The sequence below is a fragment of the Symphalangus syndactylus genome, chromosome 21 (assembly GCF_028878055.3).
Source record: "Symphalangus syndactylus isolate Jambi chromosome 21, NHGRI_mSymSyn1-v2.1_pri, whole genome shotgun sequence".
NCBI lineage: Eukaryota > Metazoa > Chordata > Mammalia > Primates > Hylobatidae > Symphalangus > Symphalangus syndactylus.
This window is the reverse complement of record NC_072443.2, coordinates 43,377,358-43,405,322: the sequence shown is the minus strand read 5'-3', so window position 1 is coordinate 43,405,322 and position 27,965 is coordinate 43,377,358. Positions and strand designations below refer to the sequence as shown.

The following is a 27,965-nucleotide window of genomic DNA, read 5'->3' as shown; positions in this document are numbered from 1 at the left end:
AGATGTTTTCCTCCTTTGCCAATATAGGGTTTGATGTAATCATTTCTTTGTTTTCTCAGGTCCCACCTCCATTTGCAATTGACCTCTTCTGGGAACTTCCTCAGATGGACAAGATTACCCCACCTTGCCCTTTATGTATCTGCTCTTAGGTGTTTCTTCACTTCAGTTGCTTTGCAGGAAGTGTCTAGAGGAATATGGTGGGCACAGAAGTAGCTCTGGTGACCTTGATCAAGGGGTTTTGAAATGCAGAATTCTTGAGTTCTGGAAGGGACTTCAGAGAATACCAGTGTTATTAATGACAAAGGCACTGAGGCCCAGGGAGGTGACCAGAATTATAAAGGCCAGCACCAGAACCCAGATTTCCTAACTCTGGTGCTCTTTCCCTTCATCAGTTTGACTGTGGCCTGTTAACTGGTATATACATATTTATGTCAGGCAAAGTGCTGCTGGAAGTAGAATTTGTCCAGTATCAGGTCAACTTCAGAGACTATCTGATTTCCTAATGTCAGAGTAGAAGATTTTATGTTGCTGTTTACAAAAGCCCAATATAATGCATAGGAAGTATGGCATGAACATCTTTAGGAGGCTAATGGAAATATTAATTGGTTTTTACCCAGTATTCCATTTTTTTCATTGTGTTCTCTATTGTTGCTCTCTCATTCCCCCATGAGGTACAGGAGAAAGTAGAACTATCCAAAACTAATTTCCTCTGACATGTAAGATGAATGATTTAGGTACGTCAAAGCAGTAGTCAAGGAGGAAAGGGATAGTCCAAAGACTTAACTGGTTCATATTGGACTGATAATCTCTTTAAATGGCTTTATGCTAGTTTGACCTCATTTGTAAAATATTTATGAGAAAGTTCTCATTTAAAATGAGATAGTTGTTTACAGTGTATTTACTAAGCAGTAAGCTATCTTCAAATCTCTAAGGTAGTAACTTTCCATAGGGCCTCCTTAGATCCCTAAGATGACTTTTCCTCCTTGGTACTTCTGGGTCTTTCTGACATCAGCAGAGAACTGGAAAGACATAGCCAACTGCTGTTCATGTTACTCATGACTCCTTTCTCTAAAACTGCCTCCCACAATTCACTAGACCAGAAGTGGATGCAACTTAAGCTGGGATAATCACATTATCATCTGAAAAGTTGGAGTTGGACAGCAAAAGAAGACAACATTTCTCAAATGCACATCTCATGGCAGCTAAGCCACATGGCTGGGATTTAAAGCCTTTAGAGCCAGCCCATGGCTTTAGCTACCTCACTGTGCTGCTTCACAAACTGTGCTCCTGTGTGAAACTATATTCTCAGTGTAGGGCAGAGAGGTCTAACACCAACATATGGTACTAGCAGTGTTTCCCGTATTGACAGGAATACTTAACTCAGTAATTCTTTTCTTTTCCATTTAGTGACAGTTGTGATGACTATGTTTCTACTCTAAGTAATTCCTGTATTCTACAGCAGATACTTCGTCAGCAATACTAAGGGAAGAAACAAAGTTGAACTGTTTCTTTAATAATGCTGATCTACTTTTTGTTGAATTTGTATTTTATTTCAAGTGCCAAAGAAATCATCTTTGTTTATTAAGATGAAACCAAACACTACTACACATTTACACTCACACTGCTTCCAGGACCCAAGGGTTTCACAGACCATTTGCCTACCTGGTTCTTTCCTCTCCTCCTTCCAGTGACTTCTAGAATACCCTTTCAAAGGACCACATGAATATACGAACTGTAAAATTCAACTTTAATCTTTTGTGAAATGTTTTATTTACTGCTTAAAATCTAGGTGGGTGGATATATTCATGTATGTGTATATTGATAGATTAATACAAACATGAATATGTATTTAAATTTAAGGATAAGTGAAGTGAGAGTACGACAGCCCCATTCTTAGTTAAAAAGAAAAGACAAGAGTAAGCCACTGCCACCACAGGTACCAGCACTTACATTTGTCAGCGGGCTGACCAAAGAGTGGCTTGTCGGCATTCAACGGACATGGCAGCATAGCTCCCTTCAACTCTCCAGTGAGTTTCAAGTTCAGAGCACTTTCAGTCCTTGTCTTGTTTATCTATTACTGAAGTGTTTCTAGGAAGGTTTAGCAGTGCTTCAATTTTCTTAGCATCATTCTCAGGTTCATTTTTCTGTAAACTACTTTCAATTTTCTCAGGGAGGTGCTCAGTAACTTGTAGTCTGTCTTTCCTGTAATCAAATAAAAAGGATAAATCAAATACTGCTCCATTTCTTTAGTTCTTACAGATTTAAAACAAAAATGGTAGCATTTGTCTTTTCCTCTCTGCTTTGGTATAGCAACTTAGAAGCAAATACTGCTCCCCGCCCTTCAAATACAGTAACTTTCTTCTCTCTCCTAACCTCACAAGCCAATTATGATTTCCACATTACCATAATGGATACCGTTGTGGTGATGGCTCTGATCCATAAGATATTCCTAGTATGCTGGGTCCTAGAGTTCTCACAGGAGTGATGTGTGGGAACTGACACACTTTGTGCTAAGGTGTGAAGGCTTGAAATCTCGCTGTCCTGTTGCTCCCAGGGCTGGGGGAATGTAAGTACCCTGCCACTCTCAAACTCTGTGACCAGACCTTGTAGGAACTGGACAAAGGCTATAACAATGGTAATCCTAGGTAGAGAAAAGTCAGATAGAACAACACTATAGATTTATATTTATGAAGAGTTAAAAACTAATTTCCAAATAATAGATCAGTTCTGTTTCTAAATCAAGTATTAGTGTCTTCCTTAAGTGATTATCGGGGTTAAAGTTTCTTCTCAACTCTTCACAGATTTGGTCATTTGTTCTTCTATATCTCTATGTTCAGTTTTCTACATTTTCTGCTCATTGAGGCAATTTTTTTGAGTCTCAATTTGTTTGATTTTCCTGTATTATTTTCAAGCGAAGAAGTAGGCACATACAAGACACTTAAACGTTTGTTAACTCTCCTTAGAAATATCACACACAAACACACGCACATATAAACACACATACGTGTATATGCTATACAATTTTGACACTTTCATTCTGCCAAAGTATTCTTTCATTACTATGATTCAAGTTGTTTTAATCCATCTTTCTTAAAATTGATACTAATAATTGTACATATTTATGAAGTACAAAGTGATATTTTCATACATATACAATGTGTAATGATCAAATCAGGGTAATTAGCATATGCATCACCTCAAACATTTATCATTTCATACTGTTGGGACCATCCAAATATCCTCTCTTCCAGCTACTTGAAAATATACAATAAATTATTAACTATAGTCATCCTACAGTGCCACAGAACACTAGAATTTATGCCTCCGATCTAGTTATAATTTTGTATCCATTAATCAATCCCTTAAATCTCCTCTTCTTATGCCCCTCCCTGTCCCCTCCCCAGCCTCCAGTAACCATAATTCTACTCTTTACTTCTATGAGCCCATTTTTTAGCTCCCACATGAGCAACAGAACATGCAGTATTTATCTTTCTGTGTATGACTTATTTTACATAACAATGTCCTCCAGGCTCATCCATGTTCCCACAAATGACAGGATTACATTCTTTATTATGGCTGAATAGTATTCTATGGTGTATATATACCACATTTTCTTTATCCATCCGTTGATGGACACTGACGTTGATTCCATACCTTGGCTATTAGGAATAGTGCTGCAATAAGCATGGGGGCGCAGATAACTCTTTGATATGCTGGTTTCTTTTCCTTTGGATAAATATCTAGTAGGGAAGATTGCTGGATCTTACAGTAGTTCTATTTTTAGTTTTCTGAGGAACTTCCATACTGTTTCTATAAAGGCTGTACTAATTTGCATTCCTACCAAAAGTATATGAGTTCCCTTTTCTTTCTACATCCTTGCCAAAATTTATTTTTTGTCTTTTTGATAATAGACATTCTAATTGGGATAAATATCACTCCAATTTCCCAAACTGTCCCCAAACCACATTTCATTGTGGTTTTGATTTGCATTTCCCTGATTAGTTATGTTGAATACTTTTTCACATACTTGTTAGCCACTTGTAGGTATTTTTTGAGAAATACAAGTTTCCCCCAAGCTCCCCCGCCCACTTTTTTTTTTAAAGAGACCGGGACTCTGTTGCCCAGGCTGGAGTGCAATAGCACGATCATGGCTCATGGCTGCCTTGAATTACTGGGCTCAAGGGATCCTTCGGCCTCAGTCTCCCAAGTAACTGGGGCTATAGGCATGCACTACTGTGCCTGGCTAATTTTCTTTTGTCTCATTCTGTCACTCAGGCTGGAGTGCAGTGGCGCCATCTTGGCTCATTGCAACCTCCACCTCCCAGGCTCAAACAATCCTCCTGCCTCAGCCTCCCACGTAGTTGAGATTACAGGTGTGCACCACAATTTTTGTATTTTTAGTAGAGATGGGGTTTCACCAGGTTGGCCAGGCTGGTCTTGAACTCCTGACCTCAAGTGATCTGCCTGCCTCGGCCTCCCAAAATGCTGGAATAACAAGTGTGAGCCACCGTGCCTGGCCTCCAATGCCCTTTATTTCTTTTTCTTGCCTAACTGCTCTGGCTAGGATTTCTAATACTATGTTGAATAAGACTGGTAAGAGTGGGCATTCCTATTTCATTCCAGTTCTTTGAGGGAAAAGCTTTTCACTTTTCCCTGTTCAGTATGATATTAGCTGTCAGTCTGACATACATGGCCTTTATTGTACTGAGAAATAGTCCTTCTACCCCTAACTTTTTGGGAGGTGTTATCATGACGGGGTGTTGAATTTTACCAAAGGCTTTTTCTCATTTATTGAGATGATCATATGGTTTTTGTCCTTCCGTTTATATGATGTAACACATTTATTGATTTGTGTATGCTGCACCATCCTTGCATCTCTAGGATAAATCCCACTTGTTCATGATGTATAATCTTTTTTATGTACTCCTGGATTTGGTTTGCTGGTATTTTGTTAAGGATTGTTTTGTAGAATACATTGGCCTGTAGGTTTTGTTGTTGTTGTTGTTGTTTAATGTGCCTTTGTCTGTTTTTTGTTATATAAGGGTAATGCTAGCCTTGTAGAATGAGTTTGGAAGAATTCTCTCATCTTCAATATTTCGGAATAGTTTGAGAACTGGTCTTAATTCTTCTTTAACTGTTTGGCAGAATTTAGCAATGAAGCCATGTGGTCCTGGACTTTTCTTTGTTGGGAGACTTTTTATTACCAGTTCAATCTTGTTACTTGTTATTAGTCTGTTCAGGTTTTCTATTACTTCTTGGCTCAATCTCGATAGATTATAGGGGCTCAGGAATGTATCCATTTCCTGTAGCTTTCCCAATTTCTTGGCATATAGTTGTTTCATAATAATCTCTAATGATATGACTATGTCCATGGTATCAATTGTAATGTCTTTTTTGTTTTTTTACCTTAATTGGGTCTTTTTTCTTATCTAGCTAGTGGTTTCTTGATTTTGTTTTCAAGAAACCAACTTTTCATTTAGTTCTTCTTTCGTGTTTTTGTTTGTTTGTTTTTAAGTCTCTATTTCACTTAGCTCTGCTCTGATCTTTTTATTTCCTTCTACTGATTTTGGGTTTAGTTTGTTCTTGCTTTTCGAGTTCCCTGAGGTGCAGTATTAGGTTGTTTATTTGAAATATTTCTACTTTTTGATGGAGGCATTTATTGCTATAAACTTCCCTGTTAGTGATGCTTTTGCTGTATCCCATAGGTTTTGGTATGTTGTGTTTCTATTTTCATTTGTTTCAAGAAATTTTTTAATTTCCTTCTTAATTTTTTCATTGACCTATTGGTTGTTTCGGAGCATATTATTTAATCTCTGTGTATTTGCACAGTTTCCAAAGTCCTTCCTGTTACTGATTTCTAGTTTTATTCTGCTGTGTTCTGAAAAAATATTTGATGTTATTTTGATCTTTAAAAATTTGTTGAGACTTGTTTTGTAGCCTAACATATGGTTTATCCTGAAGAATATTTCAAGATAAGAAAAATGTGTATTTTGCAGCTGTTGGATGTGATGTTCTGTAAATGTCTGCTAGATCCATTTGATCTATAGCACAGTTTAAGTCTGATATTTCTTTGTTGATTTTCTGTCTAGATGATCTGTCCAGTGCTGGGAGTGTGGTGTTGAAGTCCCCAGCTATTACATTAGGGTTTATCTCTCCCTTTAGCTCTAATATTATTTGTTTATATATATATATATATATATATATGGATGCTCTGGTGTTGGGTGCATATATATTTACAGTTGTTGTTTCCTCTTGCTGAATTGATCTCTTTACCATTATATAATGACCTTGTCTCTTTTTATAGTTTTTTATTTAAAGCCTATTTTATCTAGCATAAGTATAGCTATTCCTGCTCATTTATGGTTTCCATTTGCATGAATTCTATCCCTTTACTTTCAGCCTATCTGTACCTTTACAGGTGAAGTGAGTTTCTTGTAGTCAGTATATATAGTTGAGTCTTTAAATTTTTTTTATTCATTCAGCCAGTCTAAATCTTTAATTGGGGAATTTAAAGTGTTTATATTCAACATTGTTATTGATAGGTGTGGATTTACTCCTGTCATTTTGTTAATTGTTTCCTGGTTGTTTTGTATAATCTTTGTTCCCCTTTCTTCCCCTCTTATTTATTTTCACGGTTGGTGGATTTTTGTAATTATAAGGTTTGATTCCTTTCTCGTTCTTATTTGTGTATCTGCTCTACCAGTGAGTTTCATTCTTTCACGTGTTTCCATAATGGTAGTTACCGTGCTTTTGCATTCAGATGTAGGAGTTCTTTAAGCATGTCTTATAAGGCAGTCTAGTGGTGATAAATTCCCTCAGTGTTTGCCTGTCTTGGGAAGACTATTTCTCCTTCATTTTGGAAAAATAGCTTTGCTAGGTATAATACTCTTGGCAGGAGGTTTTTGGGTTTTGTTTGTCTGTTTGTTTGTTTTTTCCTTTTAGCACTCTGAATGTATCATCCCATTCTCTCCTGACCTGTAAGGTTTCTGCTGGCAAATCTGCTGTTAACCTGAGGTGGGGAGGTAAATGGTGGCAGCGGGCCCTGGATGAGCCAGTCTTCAGGGGGTGCACGTGGCAGCTCAGCCACTAGAATTGGCAGGGTTGCCAGTGGTGGAAGACTCCAGGTGAATGACCTTAGAATGGCCTTAGCTAGCCATTCTTAAGCTTTTCCATCTCAAAATCACTGATCTCTAAATCACTGACAAACGTCTGCAGTTTTTAATTTTTCATTTACTTTTCTAATTTTTCTTTTTTTTTTTGAGATGAAGTCTTGCTCTGTGGCCCAGGCTGGAGTGCAGTGGCACAATCTTGGCTCACTGCAACCTCAATGCTTTTCTTCTCATATAGCACTTATGTCCTTGGATGATGGACCTACAGCTCTTAAGAATTTCCGTGTGTGTGTCTGTGTGTGTGTGGTTAGCAGAAATGGAGGTTTTAAATGAAAACACTGGAAAAAAATGATTTCTCATCTATCCAATTATAATACCAAAACAGCAACAGCAGCAGCAGCCAATGCTGTCTTAGGTACCCAGGAAGCTGAACTAGTGAGAATCATTTGTACTCAGGAGCACTAGATGGCAGCCTGTTATATTCATCTTACATATTGAATCTGTGCAAAGTCAACTATCAGTCTGATTGCCCTATCCCACAAATTGCATCCCAGGAGATGGTTAGATGCGACAGGTAAAAGTTTTCATGTTCCTCGGTGGCATTCAGTGCATGAACAACCACTGTCCACCTAATTCTTCTGTGTCTACAGCAAGAAATAGAATCTTTGTGGAGACTTAACATGCTGTGTCTTACTTACATATGTATGCAAAAAAAAAAAAAAAAAAAAGATGTCACTTTTTTCTTTTTTGAGACCGAGTCTTGCTCTGTGGCCCAGGCTGGAGTGCAATCACGGCTCACTGAAACCTCCACCTCCCAGGTTCAAGTGATTCTCCTGCCTCAGCCTCCTTGAGTAGTTGGGACTACAGGCACATGCCACCATGTCCAGCTAATTTTTGTACTTTTAGTAGACATGGGGTTTTGCCATGTTGGCCAGGCTGGTCTCGAACTCCTGACCTCAAATGATCCACCTGTCTTGGCCTCCCAAAGTGCTGGGATTACAGGCGTGAGCCACCCTGCCCCGCTAAGGATGTCACTTTTTAAGTAAGCCAGGTAAAGCTCACTCCTTGGTGAATATTCCCTTTAGGTAATTTCCTATGCAGTTAAGAACATAGGAAAAGAAAAAACATGCAAGCAAGTAATATTTACACCATTTTAACTTAAAAAGATATCCAAAGAAAGATCTTCATTAAATTAAAACTAAAATTAATGTCTTCCATTTTTCCATTCTCCTTAAATAGATTAAAAGACAATGTACAGTATGAGTTGAAGGACTCAGTAAAAATAAACTCTTCTTTGAATTGAGTGGCAATTTAGAGTACATAATTTTAACAGAGCACCACTATATAAGGCCTGGGGCAAGACAGCCAAGATTCCCTGGGCTCAACATGTTCCTTACCACTCTTCCAGTTTTAGCTCATGGAGTGCCTTTCGATCCTTCTGTTTTCTCTCCTGAACAGTCTCACCAGAGTACTTCTGAAATGCCATCAGCAGGCCTCCGACAGGAGTGCTGAGAAGAAAGGAGAGGGAAAGCTTAGGAAAAAAGAGTCATTAGACCTTGCAACATGTGAGATTCACCTTAGTGTGAGCAACACCAGAGCCACTTGTTCACTATTAGGTATAGGAACATTTGAGAATTAAAGTGTCCCTGTCAAATAAAGAAAAAGATTGAGGTAATCTCTTCTTTGGTCTGAACAACAGAGAAAAACAATCACTACAACCTCCTAAAGTTAACTGATATATAATAAAACAACAGATCTAGAAACTGGCTGTTTTTATGAGGAATGAGAAATAAATCAAAACAAAGAGGAAAAAAATACATATTTATGACAAGTTCTAGTAAGTAGCCCCACACCAAAGATTTCTCAGAAATGAAATTTCTAGTTCAGAATGGCACCAGCTCCTCTAGGAGACAGGAAATGTGGAGGGCATTTTTGGTTGAGGGAGGGATGCTACTGGCTTTTGGGGGTGGGACCACCAAAATATCCTAAAGTTCAAGAGTCTGGCGTAACTGTCTCACCCACAATGCCAATAGCAACCCATTGATAAACTGATTTAGATAATTACTATTATAGTGATGAAGAGAGTTTGGTTCTTGTGTTCTCAGACTAAAAGTATTTGACCTTCATATACCTTAAATTTCCTCCAGCTACAATTTAAGTAACCTCATACTAATAACTATTTTTGCTAAGTGGAAGCAACATAAATGTTCACTGACAGATGGTTAAAGAAAATGTAACATACACATACAATGGAGTATTATGCAGCCTTAAAAAAAGAGGGCAATCCGTCCGACAGGCTACAACATAGATAAACCTCAAGGATATTATTATGCTAAGTAAAATAAGCTAGTCACAGAAGGACAAATAGTGTATGATTCCACTCATATGAAGTATCTAAAGTAGTCAAAATCTTAGAAACAGAAAGTAGAAATATGTTTGCTGAGGACTGGAGGGTATGGGGAGGGGAAATTAATTTTTAATGGAAATACTTTCATTTCTCAAGATAAAAAAGTTCTAGAGATCTCATGCACAATGTGAATATACTTAGCATTTTTGAACTATACACTTAAAATATGATTAAGATGGTGAATGTTATGCTATGTGTTTATTACAATAAAAAATATTTTTGTTGCTAACTCCTACAACTTTTCCCTTCGAACCAAACTGGTATATTAACACTACAACAAAAGTAATGGCAGCAGTAGATTATGACATGCTGATTTTATTTAATTCAAATTTTAAAAAATCATTAAATCTATAGCATTACCTTCTCCTTCAAAGGAGGTAGACAAAGGGGTGAACAGGTGGAGGACGAAGGTAGCACTCTTCTAGTCAGACAAATACCAACTAATAAAGACAGAAGAACTGACAGAACTAGCTTATCAACATTTACAACCACCTTTCTAGTAACCAACCGATTACAGCATGGGTCGTCAATGGATCATTAAAAACACATGATGAAAAGATAGCTGCAGAGCAGGATATTCAGTTTCACCCTCCAGGTTACTAATTAATCACATTGGGAAAAAGATATCTTTGCAATGGAGACACTGAAGAGATAACATCTTAACCAAGTGTGGTAGGCAGAATTCTAAAGTGGTCCCTCCAAATATCCTGCCTAATCCCTCAACTGTGAATATATTATGCCCATGATTGTATTATCTTACATGGCAAAATTGACTTGAGAAATGTAATTAAGGTTACTAATTAGTTGAATCTGAGGTAATGAAAAAGGAGATAGGTATCTGAATGAACACTCAAAAGCAGAGTTTTCCCTGGCTGGTGGCAGAGTAGAAGTTGAAGATTCGAAGTATGAGAAGGAGTTAATGTGCTGTAGCTGGTTTAAACACAAAGGGGCCCTGGGAGAAGAAATGTGGGTGGCCTCCAGGAACGGAGAATAGTCTGGCTGACAGCCCACAAGGAAACAGAGACCTCAGACCTCAAGGCACAAGGAACTAAATTCTTTTTTTGTTTTTCCTCTTTTTTTTTTTTGAGGCGGGAGTCTCACTCTGTCGCCCAGGCTGGAGTGCAATGGTGCGATCTTAGCTCACTGCAACCTCTGCCTCTGCCTAGGTGAAGGGTATATGGGGTTCAAGCAATTCTCCTGCCTCAGCCTCCCGAGTATCTGGGGATTACAGGCGTTTGCCACCATGCCTGGCTAATTTTTGTATTTTTAGTAGAGACAGCATTTCACCATGTTGGCCAGGGTGGTCTCAAACTCCTGACCACAAGTGATCTACCCACCTCGGCCTCCCAAAGTGCTGGTTTTACAGGTGTGAGCCACTGTGCCTGGCCACAAGGAACTAAATTCTGTCAACAACCTGAATGAGCTTGGAAACAGATTCTTCCCTAGAGCCTCCAGGTAAGAGCGTAGCCCGGCCAATACCTTGACTTTGGCCTTGTAAAATCTTGAGCAGGGAAACCCAGCCAGACTTATAATCTACAGAACTACAAGGGTGTTGTTTCACATGCAATACATGCTCAGTTTGTGGTAATTTGTTGCACAGCAGAAAACCAATATATCAAGTAATTAAAGTTAATATTACTTATAATGGGTGACAGAATATCTCCTGATGTGATACATGAGGATACAACTTCACCTATGTTGTATTCCTGACAAAAATACATTAATCTAATCATGATGGGATGATTAAACAAAATGGAGAAACATGTAGGCATTAGGATGATAATTGAGGAGTTTTTAATATAGACCCTAACTTAGATAAGATGTGTTGAAACAATGTTTACTGTGATAATTGTATTATGATTTCATGGAATAGTATTCTTCATCCCGGGAGATACATGCTGATATATATGGGGGTGAAGTATCATGAGGTCTCAAACAGTTTAGCCAAGAAGCAAAGAGAAAGAAAAAGAAATATATTCACATCCCACACATATACACAGATATGGAAAACATCACCAAGGCGTTAACAATTGGTGAATCTAGGTGAAGGGTATATGGGGTTTCAATGTACTAATTCATTCAACTTTTCTGTAGGTTTGAAATCGTTCAAAGTAAAAAAGTTGGGGAAGAACATTTTTTAAAAATGTATTAAGCAAAACAAACAAAATCCTACTAACAATTTTTACAGAATATGCGTGTTAACTGTTTTTTGTTCTTTTTTCCCTGCTCCCATAAATACCTTTGTTCAAACTATAGTTTCAGGTGTTAGCAATATTTAAACAGTTTTATCTGGTAAAAAGGCATTTTGAATAAGGGCCCTATCTTAGATAGTTGTATTGAGTCAATGTTATTTATTGTAATAACTACTAAGTAAAATAAACTATAAATAAAAACTGTAAGTAAGATAAACTATTGGGGTAGAATTAGGATGGACAGTCAAAGCTACTGCCAATGCAAGACTAGAGATCTTTTATAGATTCTAAGGATTAAATTTGTTCTTTGAAAATAAATGGAACTTTTTAATAGGCAAGGCATTAATGAAAATTGTGCCAATTTAGAACCAGACCATGTTAATGCTTACCCCAGCAAGGCTCCAATTATACCACCAGCCACCAGGCCACGCAGGCCTATGTTTATTCTAAAAAGACTTCCCGTGACAGCTATTTAAAAACAAGAAAGGCAATATTAAATCATCTTTAAAACTAGAATCCTATTTTAAAACTTTCCTTCTATAAAAAGGGCACAAATCCCTAAGTGAGCTTTCTGAATCCAATGTTAATATACTACTACAGCCTATACTTCCTGAATCTAAAATGCCAACACAGGTAGCTTCCCATTCACTCTGCAGATTCAAAGGAAGAAACATCCCTTCTACAAAAATAAATCTCCAATATGCTCTATGGATCCATTCATTCTGCTTCATTTTTGTCCATCTCTCCTTAAAAATCTGAAAATGTTTTTCCCCTTCTCTTTCTTTCTTCAAGGAAAATAAAAAAGCAAAAAACCTTCACTAGCCCCTCCAGTTTGTGCCTTCCCCTAGACTCACTCTCTCTGTACTGCTACACGGCACCACTCAGGCGGGGCGACAAGCAAGCAGCATTTGGCCTACAATGCTACCTGGTGCACAGAAAGACGTCTTTCCTTTCTGCTGGGACTGTGCATCAATCATGCTCATTCATTTTCCTTTCTCTATGCACAATGCAACTAATGCCATCTAAGGTGGTAACACTTTTTAAATAATAACATTTGAGGCCAGGTGCAGTGGCTCACACCTGTAATCCCAACACTTTGGGAGGCCAAGGCAGGCAGATCACTTGAGGTCAGGAGTTCTAAGTCAGCCTGGACAACATGGCAAAACCCTGCCTCTACTAAAGATACAAAAATTAGCCGGGTGTGGTGGTGCACACCTGCAATCCCAGCTACTCAGGAGGCAGAGGCACAAGAATTGTTTGAACCCCAGAGGCGGAGGCCGCAGTGAACAGATATCACACCCCTGCACTCTAGCCTCAACGGAAGAGACTCTGTCACAAAAAACAAAATAAATAACAGCTGAGGTTTATATTTTTAAGTACTATATATTTTTTAAATTTTCAAAATTAACAAGAATCACAATCACCTTTAATCCCATTACCCAGAGTCAGTAATAAGTTAGTCTTTTTTTCTGATCCTCCAAACAAAATTAAAAAAAACCAAAAAACAAAAAACAAAAAAAACAACTGGGGCCGGGCACAGTGGCTCACACCTGTAATCCCAGCACTTTGGGAGGCCGAGATGGGTGGATCACAAAGTCAGGAATTCAAGACCAGCCTGGCCAAGATGCTGAAACCCCGTCTCTACTAAAAATACAAAAATTAGCCGGGCATGGTGGCACACACCTGTAATCCCAGCTACTCAGGAGGCTGAGGCAGGAGAATCGCTTGAACCTGGGTGGCAGAGGTTGCAGTGAGCTGAGATTGCACCACTGCACTCCAGCCTGGACAAAAGAGCAAGACTCTTTCCAAAAAAAAAAAAAAAACAAAACAAAAACACAAAAACTGGGGCCATGGTGTACATACTAAATTTTTTATTTTCACAGAACATATTATTAAATTCTGTATCACTAAGTTTTCTCCCACCTGGTTCCACTGCATGGAGGTACCACAAATTTTTGTCTAACACTTAGATTTTCTATTTATAGATATTTTAAATAAAGGTATGATGATAATCCCTCCACAAATAATCTTTTTATACATTTGATTGTTTCCTTAGGACAAACTCACAGAAATGAAATTTCTGGGTCAAAAGGTATAAGTATAAACATTTTTAAGGCTTTTGACTTAAATTACTAAACTGCTATTCAAAAAGGATGCATAAACTTACTTTCCAAATAAAAGTATGCAAGTAATCTAGTCTTCTGCATTCTCTTAGTTTATTTTTTCCAATTTGATAGGCCAGAAGTGGTATGTAATTTTTAAGTTGCATTTTTCTGATTAGTAGAGAAAAGAAGTTGTTTTTCCCTAGGTTTACAAGTTATTTGTGGTACGTCTGTGAATTACAAATTCATGTCCTTTGTCCAATCTTCAACTGAGCTATCCTTTCTTTTTGATGTATTAGGGCTTTTATCCATTACCTGCACGTATTATTATTTTGGCATTGTTTACATTTAATGTCTTCTATAGTATTTACGACATAGATAAGTTTAAAAATTCTATGTGGCCAAAACTGTGTTTCCTGTTTCCTAGTTTCTTAGTTCTTATGCTTAAAAATATATACAGTTGATAAACATGAGTTTGAACTGTGCAGATTTACTTACACACGAATTTTTTTCTTTCTTTTTTTTTTTTTTTTTTAAGACAGAGTCTCACTCTGCTGCCCAGGCTGCAGTGCAATGGCACGATCTTGGCTCACTGCAACCTCCGCCTCCCCAGTTCAAGCTATTCTCCCCCACCTCAGCCTCCCAAGTAGCTGGGACTACAGGTGCGCACCACCACACCTATTTTATTTTTTAGTAGAGATGGGGTTTCACCATGTTGGCCAGGCTGGTCTCGAACTCCTGATCTCAAGTGATCCGCCAGCCTCGGCTTCCCAAAGTGCCGGGATTACAGGCATGAGCCACCATGCCGGGCCACATGAATTTTTTTCAATAAATATATTGAAAAATGTTTTGGAAATGTGCAATAACTTGGAAAAAACTCACAGATAAACTGTCTAGCCTAGAAATATCAAAAAAAATTAAGAAAAATGTATCTCTAAGTGCATAAAATATACGTAGATACCAATCTATTTATGTGTGAAGCAACTGTTTATGTTATTGGTAAGGCCTCTGGAGAATAGCAGGCCACTAGTAGTTAAGTTTTGGGGGAGTCAAAAGTTATATGCGGATTTTTCAACTGCACAGGGCAGAGGTCAGCATTGCTCTTGTGTTCAAAGCTGTTTTCAGTGTTGTTCAAAGGTCAGCTTGTATATGTACACATTTATATATCTTCCTACTCAGAAATCAGAGACACATTTACTTCTATATTTTCCCTAATCTTTCATGGACGTTTTTTACATAAGCACCATAATAAATGTTAACTAATTTTGTTGTACTGAATGTAGTTATAATTTCTTTCCAAACAGTTAATAACTGTTCCAGCCCATGAATGATCTATTCTTAAACCACAAATGTGAAGTATCACCTTTACTTATTTGTGTGTGCTTGGTTTTGTTCCTGACCTTTGAATTCCATTCCACAGATCTACCAATACCTCACTGTCCTCTTTATTGTAACTTTATACAGATTTTAATTTTACAGTTGCAAGAACCCCTCATTATTTTTTTCTGAAATGTCTGCTATGCTCTTATAATCAGCATTTTAGATATGATTTAGACATTGTATCAAGTTCTTTTTTTAAAAAAACCCTGTAATATTGATTTGAATTGCTTTCAATTTATAAATGAAGTAGAAAAGCCGGGCGCGGTGGCTCAAGCCTGTAATCCCAGCACTTTGGGAGGCCGAGGCGGGCGGATCACGAGGTCAGGAGATCGAGACCATCCTGGCTAACACAGTGAAACCCCGTCTCTACTAAAAATACAAAAAAAAATTAGCCGGGCGTGTTGGCTGGCGCGTTGGCGGGCGCCTGTAGTCCCAGCTACTCGGAGAGGCTGAGGCAGGAGAATGGCGTGAACCTGGGAGGCGGAGCTTGCAGTGAGCCGAGATCTCGCCACTGCACTCCAGCCTGGGTGACAGAGCGAGACTCTGTCTCAAAAAAAAAAAAACAAAAAATAAAAAATAAAAAAAATAAATGAAGTAGAAAAATACTGGGTTAACTATCAACTGTTTTCCCATTTTTATGATTTGTAATTTTCTCCAGAGAAGTTGTACCTTTATTACATTTATTCCTTATTATATTACATTCTTAATACTATTATTAAGAAAATTTTTTACTTTTCAAGTAACTGCTGAAATATAAAAAGGCTATTTATATATTTACACTTTACTGACTAGCAATAATTTTTCAAGTCATCTTTTAAAATATTACCTACAAATACAGACAATTTTGCTTCCTCCTGTCTAAAAGCACTGCCTTTTTCCCCTTCTGTGTTAATGTATTTTTAACAGTTTTATTGAGGTATAATTTACATAACACAAAATTCATCTAAATGTACAATTCAATAATTTTTAGTAAAAAAATGTAGTGGCCCGGCACGGTGGTTCATGCCTGAAATCCCAGCACTTTGGGAGGCCGAGGCGGGCCGATCACGAGGTCAGGAGATTGAGACCATCCTGGCTAACATGGTGAAACCCCGTCTCTGCTAAAAATACAAAAATTAGCCGGGTATGGTGGCATATGCCTGTAGTCCCAGCTACTCAGGAGGCTGAGGCAGGAGAATCGCTTGAACCCGGGAGGTGGAGGTTGCAGTGAGCCGAGATCGCACCACTGCACTCCAGCCTGAGCAACAGAGCAAGATTCTGTCTCAAAAAAAAAAAAAAAAAAATTTAGTTGCATTGCTATATAATCATCACCAAAATCCAATTTTTAAATGTTCCATCATTACAAAAAGATCCCCCATGCCCATTTGTTGTTACTCCTGGTTCCCAGTCTCACCTCAATCCACTAATGTACTTTCTAACTCTACAGATTCGATTATTCTGGACATTTCATATGAATAGAATTATACAATGTGAAGTCTTTTGTGTCTAGCTTTTTTCACTTAATGTTTTTGAGTTTTATTCATGTTGCAGCATGTATCAGTTTTTTATTGATGAAAATATTCAAGTGAATGGACATATCATATTTTATTTACCCATTCACTAGTTGATGAATTTATGGGTTCAGTTTGAGGCTGTCGAGAATAGCACCACTATAAAAATTTATATATAGGTCTTTGCGTGGACATGTTTTCATTTATCTTTGGCAGATTCTAAGACACGGAATGGCTGAGTTGCACAGTAAATTATGCTTAACTTTTTTTTTTGAGATGGAGTCTCGCTCTGTAGCCCAGGCTGGAGTGCAGTGGCGCGATCTCGGCTCACTGCAAGCTCCACCTCCCAGGTTCACGCCATTCTCCTGCGTCAGCCTCCCAAGTAGCTGGGATTACAGATGTGCACCACCATGCCCAGCTAATTTTTTTATTTTTAGTAGAGACGAGGTTTCACCATGTTGGCCAGGCTGGTCTCAAACTCCCAACCTCAAGAGATCTGCCTGCCTCAGCCTCCCAAAGCGCTGGGATTACAGGCATGAGCCACCACACCTGGCCTTCCAATGGTTTTGTTAATTCATTTGCATTTTCTACTTGCAAGATGTTGTGGTTACCCTCCAGAGACAATAAACCTCCCCACCCAAAATTTGAATCAGATATTGAGATGCCAAAGTACCAAGAGGTACTAAGAGGATACCAAAAGGTTTATTACACACATAATGAGGCTTTCCAGGGAGAGCAAGGTAAGATCCCAAGCATGTCCCAAAATGACTTGAGAATCTGAAGGGTGACTGACTGGCTTGTGGTTTTAGAAGGTGGGGCTAGAGCAAGAGTTCCCTCATGCAGGCCTGAGCTTGCATGGTTGAAAATTCCTGCTGGTGTCAATCAAGGTAGCACTTGGGCTTTCTTATCAGCTTGTCAAGATGTGGGGCAAAAAGGAAAGGGAGACTTCCAGTTTCTGGTATGGCATGTGAGAAGTTTAGAATTTATCACTTATTCCTAACAACAAGTAAAAAGATAAACAAATGGAAAAACTGACAACTCTTCTTAGATCCATCAAAGAAGTGAGATCATGAGTAAACTGCTGCTCCAAAATAGGAGAGACAGACAGATAAATACAGAGAATCACACCTTATTAGAGCAGAAACCCACGAGCAGAAGCCTCCATGGAAACCAGTACCAGAGTAGGAAACCTTGACTATAAATGATAAATTGCTGGAAGCTCAGTGTAGAAAAGTCTAAGACCTAAAAACTGTAGGGGGCCCAATCATAGAGGGGTCCCCACACTCCAGGAGCTCTACCAGGTTCTCCCAGTAAAGATCTGAGAAAAATCCCCTCAGGCTTCTGGCAAGGGGGAAGAAAAGTAACCATTTTGAAATATGCCAGAACATTCCGTTATTCTCACCAAGGCCTGCCCTCAAGATAAATGGTTTTGCACAGCCCAACCTATTGGGGTTTTGTCAGAGATTAACCAACCTGGGGAATATCCAAATGCAACTGCTCTAGCCTCTCATGTGGGAGAATGGAAATACCCATTCCAACCCACTGTAGTATCCTGTCCCACCAAAGGAGAGGAAAAAAACTGAAAAGCACTTGTGAAGTTAACAGTTCAGAAGCACAGGCTCACTAAAAGACTAAGAACCTAATCATAAGACTGCAAAACACGTTCCCTCTCCCACATCTTAATACCAAATTACTAAAGACCTATTTACCACAATTCCTTTTTACCCAGGTACATCATGTCCAGCTATCAAGAAAAAAAATTACGAGGCATCCTAAAAGGCAAAAGCAGTTTGAAGAGACCAAGTAAGACTAACAGAGTAAGCATCAAAACCAGACTCAGATATGGTGGGGATACTGGACTTATCAGATGAAGAGTTTAAAGCAACTATGACTAATACAGTAAGGGCTCTAATGGATAAAGTAGATAGCATGCAAGAACAGATGGGCAATATAAGCAGAGAGATGGAAATTCTAAGAGAGAATCAAAAAGAAATGCTAGCGATAAAACAAATTAAAAAACCCACTGTAACAGAACTGAAGAACAGTAGACTGGACACAGCTGAGGAAAGAATCTCTGAGCTTGAAGAGATATCAACAGATACTTCCCAAACCGAAAGACAAAGAGAAAAAAGATGGGAACCTCCTCCACCAAAAACAAACAAACAAACAAACAAACAAACAAACACAATAAAATATCCAAGAACTGTGAAACAATTACAAAAAGTGTAAGTGTATTAGAACAACAGAAGGAGAAGAGAAAGCTAAAGAAATCTTTGAAACAATAACTGAGAATTTATCCTAAATTAAGTCAGACAACAAACCACAGATCCAGAAAGTTCAGAAAACACCAAGCACAGTAAATGTTCCTCAAAATTACACCTGGGCATATCATTTTCAAACTGCAGAAAATCAAAGATAAAGAAAAAAATAGTGAAGTATGTGAACACAGGGGAAAGACAGCTAAATAGAACTAAACATAGGAAAATGGCTAGGGAGAACTCTCTAGGGAAGCTGAGGCTGACAAACGATCTAGACTTTGAAAGGTAAGGTTAAGTAGGAGCCGAACAAAATTAATTGTGGTAGTGGGAAAGTGCATTCAAGAAGAGGGACAGATTCACAGAAGGCAAGAACATGCTGGGAAATCCAAGGAGATTGTAAAGTGAAAGCAAAAGAGTGGCACATGGACGCCAGATCAAGAATTGACATTAACGTGACGGGAAACTATAGAAGAATTTCAAACAGAAAAGTGGCGAAATCGTATTCATATTTCAAAAATCTAACTAGGTTACAGGTAGAGCACATCAAGATTAGAAACAGGGACGAGACGACAGTAGCAGTGGGAAAAAAGAAGTGAAAGAATCCATATATATTTAATGAGTATAATTAATAGGACAAGAAGTGGAAAGAGAATGAAGAGCAGAACCATATCATTCCTTGGTTTCTGGTTTTGACTTTTTTTTTTTTTTTTTTTTTTTTGAGACAGGGTCTTGCTCTGTCGCCCAGGCTGGAATGAGGTGGCATGATCACACCTCACTATAGCCTCGACTTCCTGGGCTCATGCCATCCTCCCACCTCAGCCTCCTGAGTAGCTGAGACTACAGGCATGAATCACCATGCCCAGATAATTTTTTGCAGAGACAGGGTCTTGCCATGTTTGTTGCCCAGGCTGTTCTCAAACTCCTATACTCAAGCGATCCGCCTACCTTGGCCTCCCAAAGTGCTGGTTACAGGCGTGAGCCACTGTGCCTGGCCTGGTTTTGACATTTAACGGATGACAGAGAATGTAACAGCAGGAGCAAGTAAGAAAGTAAAAGTGGGAAGACAAGACCCATGTAAAAATGCTTGCAAATTTAAAAATGAAACAATCTGGCTGCTCTAACGCTATTAATGCCTATTTCTAGTTTTGTATTTTAAAAAGTTTTCATTAAAATGTTGTTTGAGGATCAGGAAAAATAACTAAGATACTAGGCTTAATACCTGGGTGATGAAAGAATCTGTATAGCAAACCTCCATGACATGCGTTTACCTAAGTAACAAACCTACACATCCTGCACATGTACCCCTGAAGTTAAAATAAGTTAAAAAAAAAGTTCAAATTGTGTATGTGTTTTCCCATGTGTGTACACATATACAGAGAGAAGAGGGAGAGTGCATGCAGTAGCAAGAAGATAAAGCAAGTTGTCTGACTTAATTTAGGATAAATTCTCAGCATGAATTGTTAACAATGGCTAAATCTCTGTATGTGAAGGATAGAGACTGTTCTTTGTATTATTTTTATTTTGTAATCTTTTGTAAGCTTATTTCCAAAAAAACATTTAAAAACTGCTATGTTCAGGCCGGGCATGGTAGCTCACGCCTGTAATCCCAGCACTCTGAGAGGCCGAGATGGGCGGATCACCTGAGGTCAGGAGTTCGAGACCAGCCTGACCAACATGAAGAAACCCCTTCTCTGCTAAAAATACAAAAAATTAGCTGGGCATGGTGGCGCATGCCTGTAATCCCAGCTACTCGGGAGGCTGAGGCAGGAGAATCCCTTGAACCTGGGAGGCAGAGGTTGCGGTGAGCCGAGATCGCGCCATTGTACTCCAGCCTGGGCAACAGGAGCAAAACTCCATCTCAAAAAAACAAACAAAAACAAACTTATGTTCAGAATACATATGTGTGTTGTTGTACATACAAGAATGTACATGAGTTAGTGATTGAGTGTATATGGCAGTTAATTTACCTTTCTGAAATGAATGCTCATTTTAAAATTATTTTTTAAATCTGACAAGTAAAAACTGTACACATATGGTGTACAACATGTTTTGCAGTATGTATATATTGGGGAATGGCTAAATTAAGCTAATTAACCTACACGTTACTTCACATACCATTTTTTTGTGGTGAGAACACTTAAAATCTACCTTTTTTTTTTTTTTTGAGACTGAGTTTCACTCTTGTTGCCCAGGTTGGAGTGCAATGGCATGAACTCGGCTCACTGCAACCTCTTCCTCCTGGGTTCAAGTGATTCTCCTGCCTCAGCCTCCCAAGTAGCTGGGATTACAGGCACCCGCCACCACACCCAGCTAATTTTTGTATTTTTAGTAGAGACGGGGTTTCACCAGGTTGGCCAGGCTGGTCTCAAATCACTTCTGGTGATCCACCTGCCTTGGCCTCCCAAAGTGCTGGGATTACAGGTGTGAGCCACCACTTGGCCAAAATCTACTTTTTAAAAGCAATTTTGAAGTATACAATACACTGTTATTAACCACAGTTACCATGTTTTAAATAGGTCTCTTGAACTTATTCCTTCTATCTAAATGAAATTTCGTATCCTTTGACCAACATCTTCCCAACCCCATATCCAGTCTCTGGTAATCACCATTGTACCTTCTATTTTTAATGCTCATTAAAAAGAAAATACATATATATATATATACTAGAGGCAGAGAGCTTTAAAATAAAATCCAAGTTCTTACCATAAAAAATCTAGTCCCTTCCTACAGTCCTCACCAATCTCATCTCAAGCTACTCTTCCCCTCACTCACCAGGCTATTATCCTGTTTTTAAGGAAATGTATTGCCTTAGAGCCTTCCCCCTTGATGTTCCCTCTATTTAGGACACCCTTCCTTGCAAGTCTTGTTCCTTCCTATTCTTTGTTATCAGCTCAAATGTCACTTCCTCAGAAAGGCCTTCTCTGACTACCCTGTCCATATGAGATCCCATTGTTCCACCGAATTGTTACTTTCTATCACAACAACCTGTATTATCACATACATATTAGACATTAAAATTCAAAGAAAGCAAGGGCCTTGTTGTTTTGCCCATTGAGTATATCAAGGGTGAAGCACAACACTGTCCATAAACACATTTTGCATCAATGTTGATGAGATGTGATGGGAAGCCAACCAAAGAATTCAGTAGTTCTGATGTATAAGTCCTTACACATTTTCTAAACTATATTTGAGAAGACTGAAAAATATAAACAAAAATGTCTTACCTCCTGCAATTACAAAATGGCTTAAGGCATCTTTATTTCGGTATACATTCAGACTAGTGTTCACTGTGCTGGGAAAAAGGGAAGAGAAGGAAAATATAAGATTTAAAGCATATCCCATTTACCTTCTTGAGTGTTATTTTCACTGACTTAATAGATTTAGAAAAGCCTACTATATCAATCCCTGGTTCTAGCCTAGGCCCCTTCAATGTGTTCCAGACATGGTTGTAAAACCATAACTGCACCAGTCTTTGACACAGACAAAAGTTCTTGAAAAAAAAAAAAGGCATTATTAATCACTTTCATGTGGGTATTCAGTTTTCATAACCCCACCTGCTCAAAAGACATACTCCTAAAACAATATCAAGAAAATTCACTGTCTCACAATTCAGAGTGAACTTACTTGAATATAGTCACAAACACTGCAGTTCTCCAACCCCAGCGCCAGCCATAACGAATGAAGCCTCGTGTGGCAGCACGATGTGCAGATTGCTAAAGTTAATTAAAAAACTGTGAGGTTCTAAGACACCATCATATTTTCCTTATTCTAGAACTGCAGTAGAGGAATTTTAGCTATGGATTAGTCAGGTACACCCAAACAGATAGAAATACTAGAAAATCTCTAGAAACATTATTCTTTAAGTATTGAGGCTTACGTAGAAGTTCCATGTGTAGCCTATCCTATCAGGATATGAAAAATGGTTGAGTATCCCTTATCTGATACTTGAGACCAGATCCCTTATCTGATACTTGGATTTAGGATTTTTTCAGATTTGGGAATATGCGCTTTTAACACTTACTGGTTGAGCATCCCAAATCCAAAAAACTGAAATCTGAAATGCTCCAATGAGCAATTCCTTTGAATGACGTGTCAATGCTCAAAAAGTTTTGAATCTGAGCATTCAGGATTTCAGATTTGTGATGCTCAACCTGTAACGAATTATAAATCTACAGCATAAAATAAGAATCCATGAGTCCCTACTAATAGAAATAAATTATAAATAGATAAATAAATATGTAAATAGAGGGGGAAGGGAAAACACTTCCTTAGAGCATAATACTAACCAATAAATGTACAAAGAATGATAGACTTTAGAAAATGCCCATTTGGCCACCACAGTCATAATTGTTACAGGCAGAATCATCATTAAATGCTAAAACTGCCTGGGTATGGCAGCTCACACCTGTAATCTCAGCACTTTGGGAGGCAACCAGGGAGGATCACTTGAGCTGACAAGTTTAAGACCAGCCTGGACAACATAGCGAGATCCTGCCTCTACAAAAAAAAATTAAAAATTAGCTAGGCATGGTGCTGTGTGTTTGCAGTCCTAGCTACTTGGAAGGCTGAGGCAGGAGGAAATCTTGAGTCCAGAAGTTTGAGGTTGTGGTGAGCTATGATCGCGCCACTGCACTCCAGCCTGCACTGAGGCAGCAAGACCCTGCCTCAAAAAATTTCAAAAAAAAAAATTAATTAATTAAAAAATAAAAATAGGCTGGGCACAGTGGCTCACACCCATAATCCCAACCCTTTGGGAGGCTAAGGAGGGTGGACTGCTTGAGCTGAGGAGTTTGAGACCAGCCTGGGCAACATGGCAAAACCCTGTCTCTACAAAAAATACAAAAATTAGCTGGGAATGGTAGCACATGCCTATAGTCCCAGCTACTAGGGAGGCTGAGACAGGAGAATCAAGTGAGCCTGGGAAATGGAGGTTGCAGCAGGCCAAGATTGTGCCACTGTACTCCAGCCCAGGCAACAGAGTGAGACCCTGTCTCAAAAAATAAATGAATACATGATTTTTTTAAAAAAATAAAAAAATTATAAATGCTAAGATAGCATTTATAATTTAGAATAGTTTTTAGATAGTAGAAATATTACAGTTTATAATAGCATTTAAGTAGTAGAAATTTGATGAAAAGCAGGATATTTACATAGTCTCAAAGGAACTAACAAGTACTCAAAATACAAATTACAAAGGGAAAACATAGTAATTTTACAGTGTATAGTTGGCAGAGGCCATCTTAACCAAGTAACTGAAGTAAACATCACCAGTAAAGGGACCGAGATATCATGGGTTTCTAATTTAATTTCAGTTCTAGGGTATTCCTGTCAAAAAACATAGCCTGAATGCAATCACGAGAAACCATCAAACAAACCCAAATTGAGGGATATTCTACAAAATAAATCACCCATAGTCAAGGCCATGAAAGACAAAAACAGAGAAACTCTTCCAGACTAAATGAGACCAAAGCTGCATGACAGGCAAATTCAACATGTGATCCAGGGTCAGATTCTGGACCAGACAAAAAAAAATTTAATTAATTTTTTAATAAGAACTCAAGCCTAACTTCTGAAAAATACATATTTTTTATTTATTTTTAAAATAAATGATACTTTGGGATAACTAGCAAAATTTACAGGTCTTTAAATAAGATAATAGTACTACATCAGTGTTAATTTCCTGATCTTGATTTTATAATTGTGGTTGTATAAGAGAATTTCCTTGTTTTTAGGAAATACACACTGAAGTATTCATCATGTCTATAACCTACTGTCAAGTAGCTCAGAAAAAATTAGTACATATTATACAGAGGGAGAATGATAAAACAAACATGGTAGAATGTTAACAGTGGAGAATCTGGATGAAAGGTATATAGGAAATCTTTGTACTAGTTTTGCAACTTTCAAGCCTGCCATAATTTCAAAATAAAAAGTTAAAAATTCTCTGAGCTTTAATATTCTCACAGAAGAACTGATGTACTGATCTAACGATGTAACAAATGAGTTAGCACTCTATAAAGTTATAAATGTTAACCATTGCTTTAGTGTGAGCTCCTATACTCATGGAGGCTTTGTGAATGAGGTAAATATGTTACAGCTGTGCCTTGACGACTTAGCAGGGGATTGGAAGAAATGTATTTGAGAAAGAAAAGCCACAGTGGTGATGCCAAACATGGCTGTTCTGAAGATAAGAGTCTCTCAAACCACATGCAGGCACTTTAACATTAGTACTTCCACTGTTATTAAGTACAGACTTTCTTTCTTTACTCTGACACCTTAAAACAACCCTCCATCCCCACAACCTAATTGAATGATTAAGTGTAAAGTGAATTGCTAAGTCAGTGTGCCCCAGATTTCTTTAGATCACCAGTACATACCACAGCATCAAACTGGTTATGATAAATTTCTGCCTGGCTCTGCTCAATGTATTGTCGTTTAGCATGAATAAAAGCTGGTATTCCCCCATACACCCAGCCAATGACGCCTGCTGTAACTGCCGTCTTACAGATATCAGCAAGTTCCTTTGAAATTCTCTGCTGTTCACTACAACATTAAAAAGACAATGTTGGTTTGGGATTAGTTTATGGACATTGCTCTCCAAGAGACTCTATAATCAGAATTATCCCAAATGCTAACACCACAACATTTTTCATCATAGGTAGAATTCTCAGATGAATTAAACAGTTCAGTTATATTAAAAGGAATGTAAGTCTCAGACAAAACGAAGCTATGCTGTTAGAATTAGGATAGTGGCAACTCCTGAAAAGACAATGACCGGAAAAGGCATAAGGGGAGCTTTTGGGATGTTATAATAGTTGCCATTTCTTTCTGAGTGTTCGGTACAGCTATGTTCAGTTTGTGAAAATTCATTCCTCAGTATACTTACGTACATTTTTTGAAATGCATTTCCTACTCCAATAAAAAGCTTTTTAAAAGGTGCTTTTATTTGATGACTATTACACCCCTAGAAACAGGAAGAATTTGTGAGTTGGATAGAGAGACCAATATTTCCGTTTAAATCTTAAGTTAACTTTTAGAAATCACACCAACTCGTGAGATTTTAGGGCAATGTATTAAAGAATAAAAACGTGGATGTAAGACAAAAAATCTAAATTCTATTTTACTAAATAATTTCATGAAATACTCAGATAGGACTCTATTAATAAAAGCATTGGGCTGGGCACAGTGGCACACGCCTGTAGTCACAGCTCACTTAGAAGGCTGAGGTAGGACTTGAACCCAGTTCAAATCCAGCATAGCAACATAGCAAAGATCCTGGCTCTAAAAATAAACAAACACATTTTTTTTTTTAAAACGCACTGGGAAAGTTTACTACGCAGTGGGTGGCACATGCCAATCTAAAATAACAAGGAAAAGCTACTATTTAATTCGATTTGTTACTCTCAAATGCATAAGAAGCTAGAACTGCTAATGAAGCTCCCAAGATGACATCCTGAAACTGCTCTAACAAATAGCCGTATTAAGTATGAAGTTACTATAAAATAATTGCCCTTCTAGGCCAGGGGCAGTCCAGCCGCGGTGGCTCAGGCCTGTAATCCCAGCACTTTGGGAGGCGGAAGCAGGCAGATCACGTGAGGTCAGGAGTTCCAGACCAGCCTGGCGAATGGTGAAATCCCGTCTCTACTAAAAATACAAAAATTAGCTGGACATGGTAGTGGGCAACTGTAATCCCAGCTACTCAGGAGGCTGAGGCAGGAGAACCGCTTGAACCTGGGAGGTGGAGAGTGCAGTGAGCCAAGATCGCACCACTGCACTCCAGAGAGCGCGACTCAGTCTCAAAAAAAAAAAAAAACGAGTTTGGGCTGGCGCGGTGGCTCACGCCTGTAATGCCAGCACTTTGGGAGGCTGAGGTAGGCGGATCGCCTAAGTCCAAGAGTTCAAGACCAGCCAAGGTAACATGGTAAGAACCTTGTCTATAAAAAATACATTTTAAAAAAATTAGCCGGGCGTGGTGGGGGCGCGCCTGTAGTCCCAATTAATCGGGAGGCTGAGGTGGGAGGATCACTTGAGTCCCAGAGGCAGAGGCTGCAGTGAGCCGAGATAGCACCACAGCACTCCAGCCTGGGCGACAGAGCAAGACACTGTCTGGAAAAAAAAAGAAAAAGAAAAAAGATACAAGCTTGGGTTACAAATATCAGAACCTCAAATCTAATTTAAAAATGAAGCACACCATCCTGGGTGTCCTAAGGCTGACCCAGGCGGCCAACGCTGCAGGACACCGCTTTCGCGGCCCCCTACCCCACTTCAGACCCTAGGCACTTTTACTCTTTGCCAAACAGCTCCCGGAGGCGGTCCCATCCAGATTCCGGGTAATAGGGCTCTGGGACGAAGGGAAGCCGCTTCTGACGCTCCTCAAGGGCTTCCGAATCGGCAGTCACAGCTTCGGCAGCAAAGACTCGGGGAAATGGACACAATGCTCTACAGAGAAAGCTCCGCGGTGCCGATGGCGGCACCTCCATGGCCTTCTCTCGACCTACGGACAAACTTGAGCGCTCAGGACCTCAAGTCCTCCCGGACGTGCCGCGGGAGGGCGTAAGTGTACGAGGTGAGAAACCGTGCATTTGATCCAGGATAACCCTCTGCCAGAGGGCTCGACACACACGCCTTCAGTCCCTGGCCTCGCTTTGGAGTCCTTGGAAATACAACACAGGAAGTCCCGCCCGACCGGGGCAAAGGCCACGGGGCGGGGCGACAGCGAAGCCGGAGCCCAAAAGACTTCCGGTTGAGGGCGGGTTGGGCCACTGCTGTGCTGAGTCCACCCCCGGAAGTGAGTTGGCTGCCGGTAGTGCAGCTCAGCGTGGTCCCGGCAGGCCTTCGCTCCGTGTCTCTGTTTCCTGGGTAATGCAAACGGTGTCTGCGGCTAGTTATATTAAGGTTGAGGTTGAAGTTATATTAAGGTCATAGGTTGAAGTAATTTATCGTATTTAAAATGCCAGGAATTAGCCGGGCATGGTGGCGGGCGCCTGTAATCCTAGCTACTCGGGAGGCTGAGGCAGGAGAATCGCT

At 39.1% G+C, this 27,965-nt stretch overlaps 2 protein-coding genes across 5 annotated transcripts in view; one reads left to right on the top strand and one right to left on the bottom strand.

Moving 5' to 3' along the window:
• The window catches only part of CD80 (CD80 molecule), a 36,809-nt gene extending 34,578 nt beyond the window's left edge, over positions 1 to 2,231 (top strand). For all 3 annotated transcript variants that reach the window (XM_055260267.2, XM_055260268.2, XM_063630120.1), the window contains one exon: positions 60 to 2,231. The gene's annotated coding sequence lies outside the window, so the exon portion shown is untranslated. The remainder of the gene's footprint in view (positions 1 to 59) is intronic.
• Positions 1,727 to 27,656, bottom strand: TIMMDC1 (translocase of inner mitochondrial membrane domain containing 1). 2 transcript variants are annotated; one of them, XM_055260271.2, is made up of 7 exons: positions 27,225 to 27,656; positions 25,316 to 25,481; positions 22,563 to 22,651; positions 22,163 to 22,230; positions 12,098 to 12,176; positions 8,507 to 8,617; positions 1,727 to 2,202 (listed from the first exon to the last, which is right to left on the bottom strand). In XM_055260271.2, exons 1-7 carry the CDS (start codon positions 27,416 to 27,418, stop codon positions 2,052 to 2,054), a joined length of 858 nt encoding a protein of 285 aa, XP_055116246.1. In that variant the 5' UTR covers positions 27,419 to 27,656; the 3' UTR covers positions 1,727 to 2,051. The 2 variants fall into 2 exon arrangements, with proteins under 2 accessions (XP_055116246.1, XP_063486192.1); XM_063630122.1 differs by lacking the exons at positions 1,727 to 2,202; positions 8,507 to 8,617; positions 12,098 to 12,176 and adding an exon at positions 20,440 to 20,795 and having other exon boundaries at positions 27,225 to 27,633.
• Positions 27,657 to 27,965: the final 309 nt, after the last annotated feature.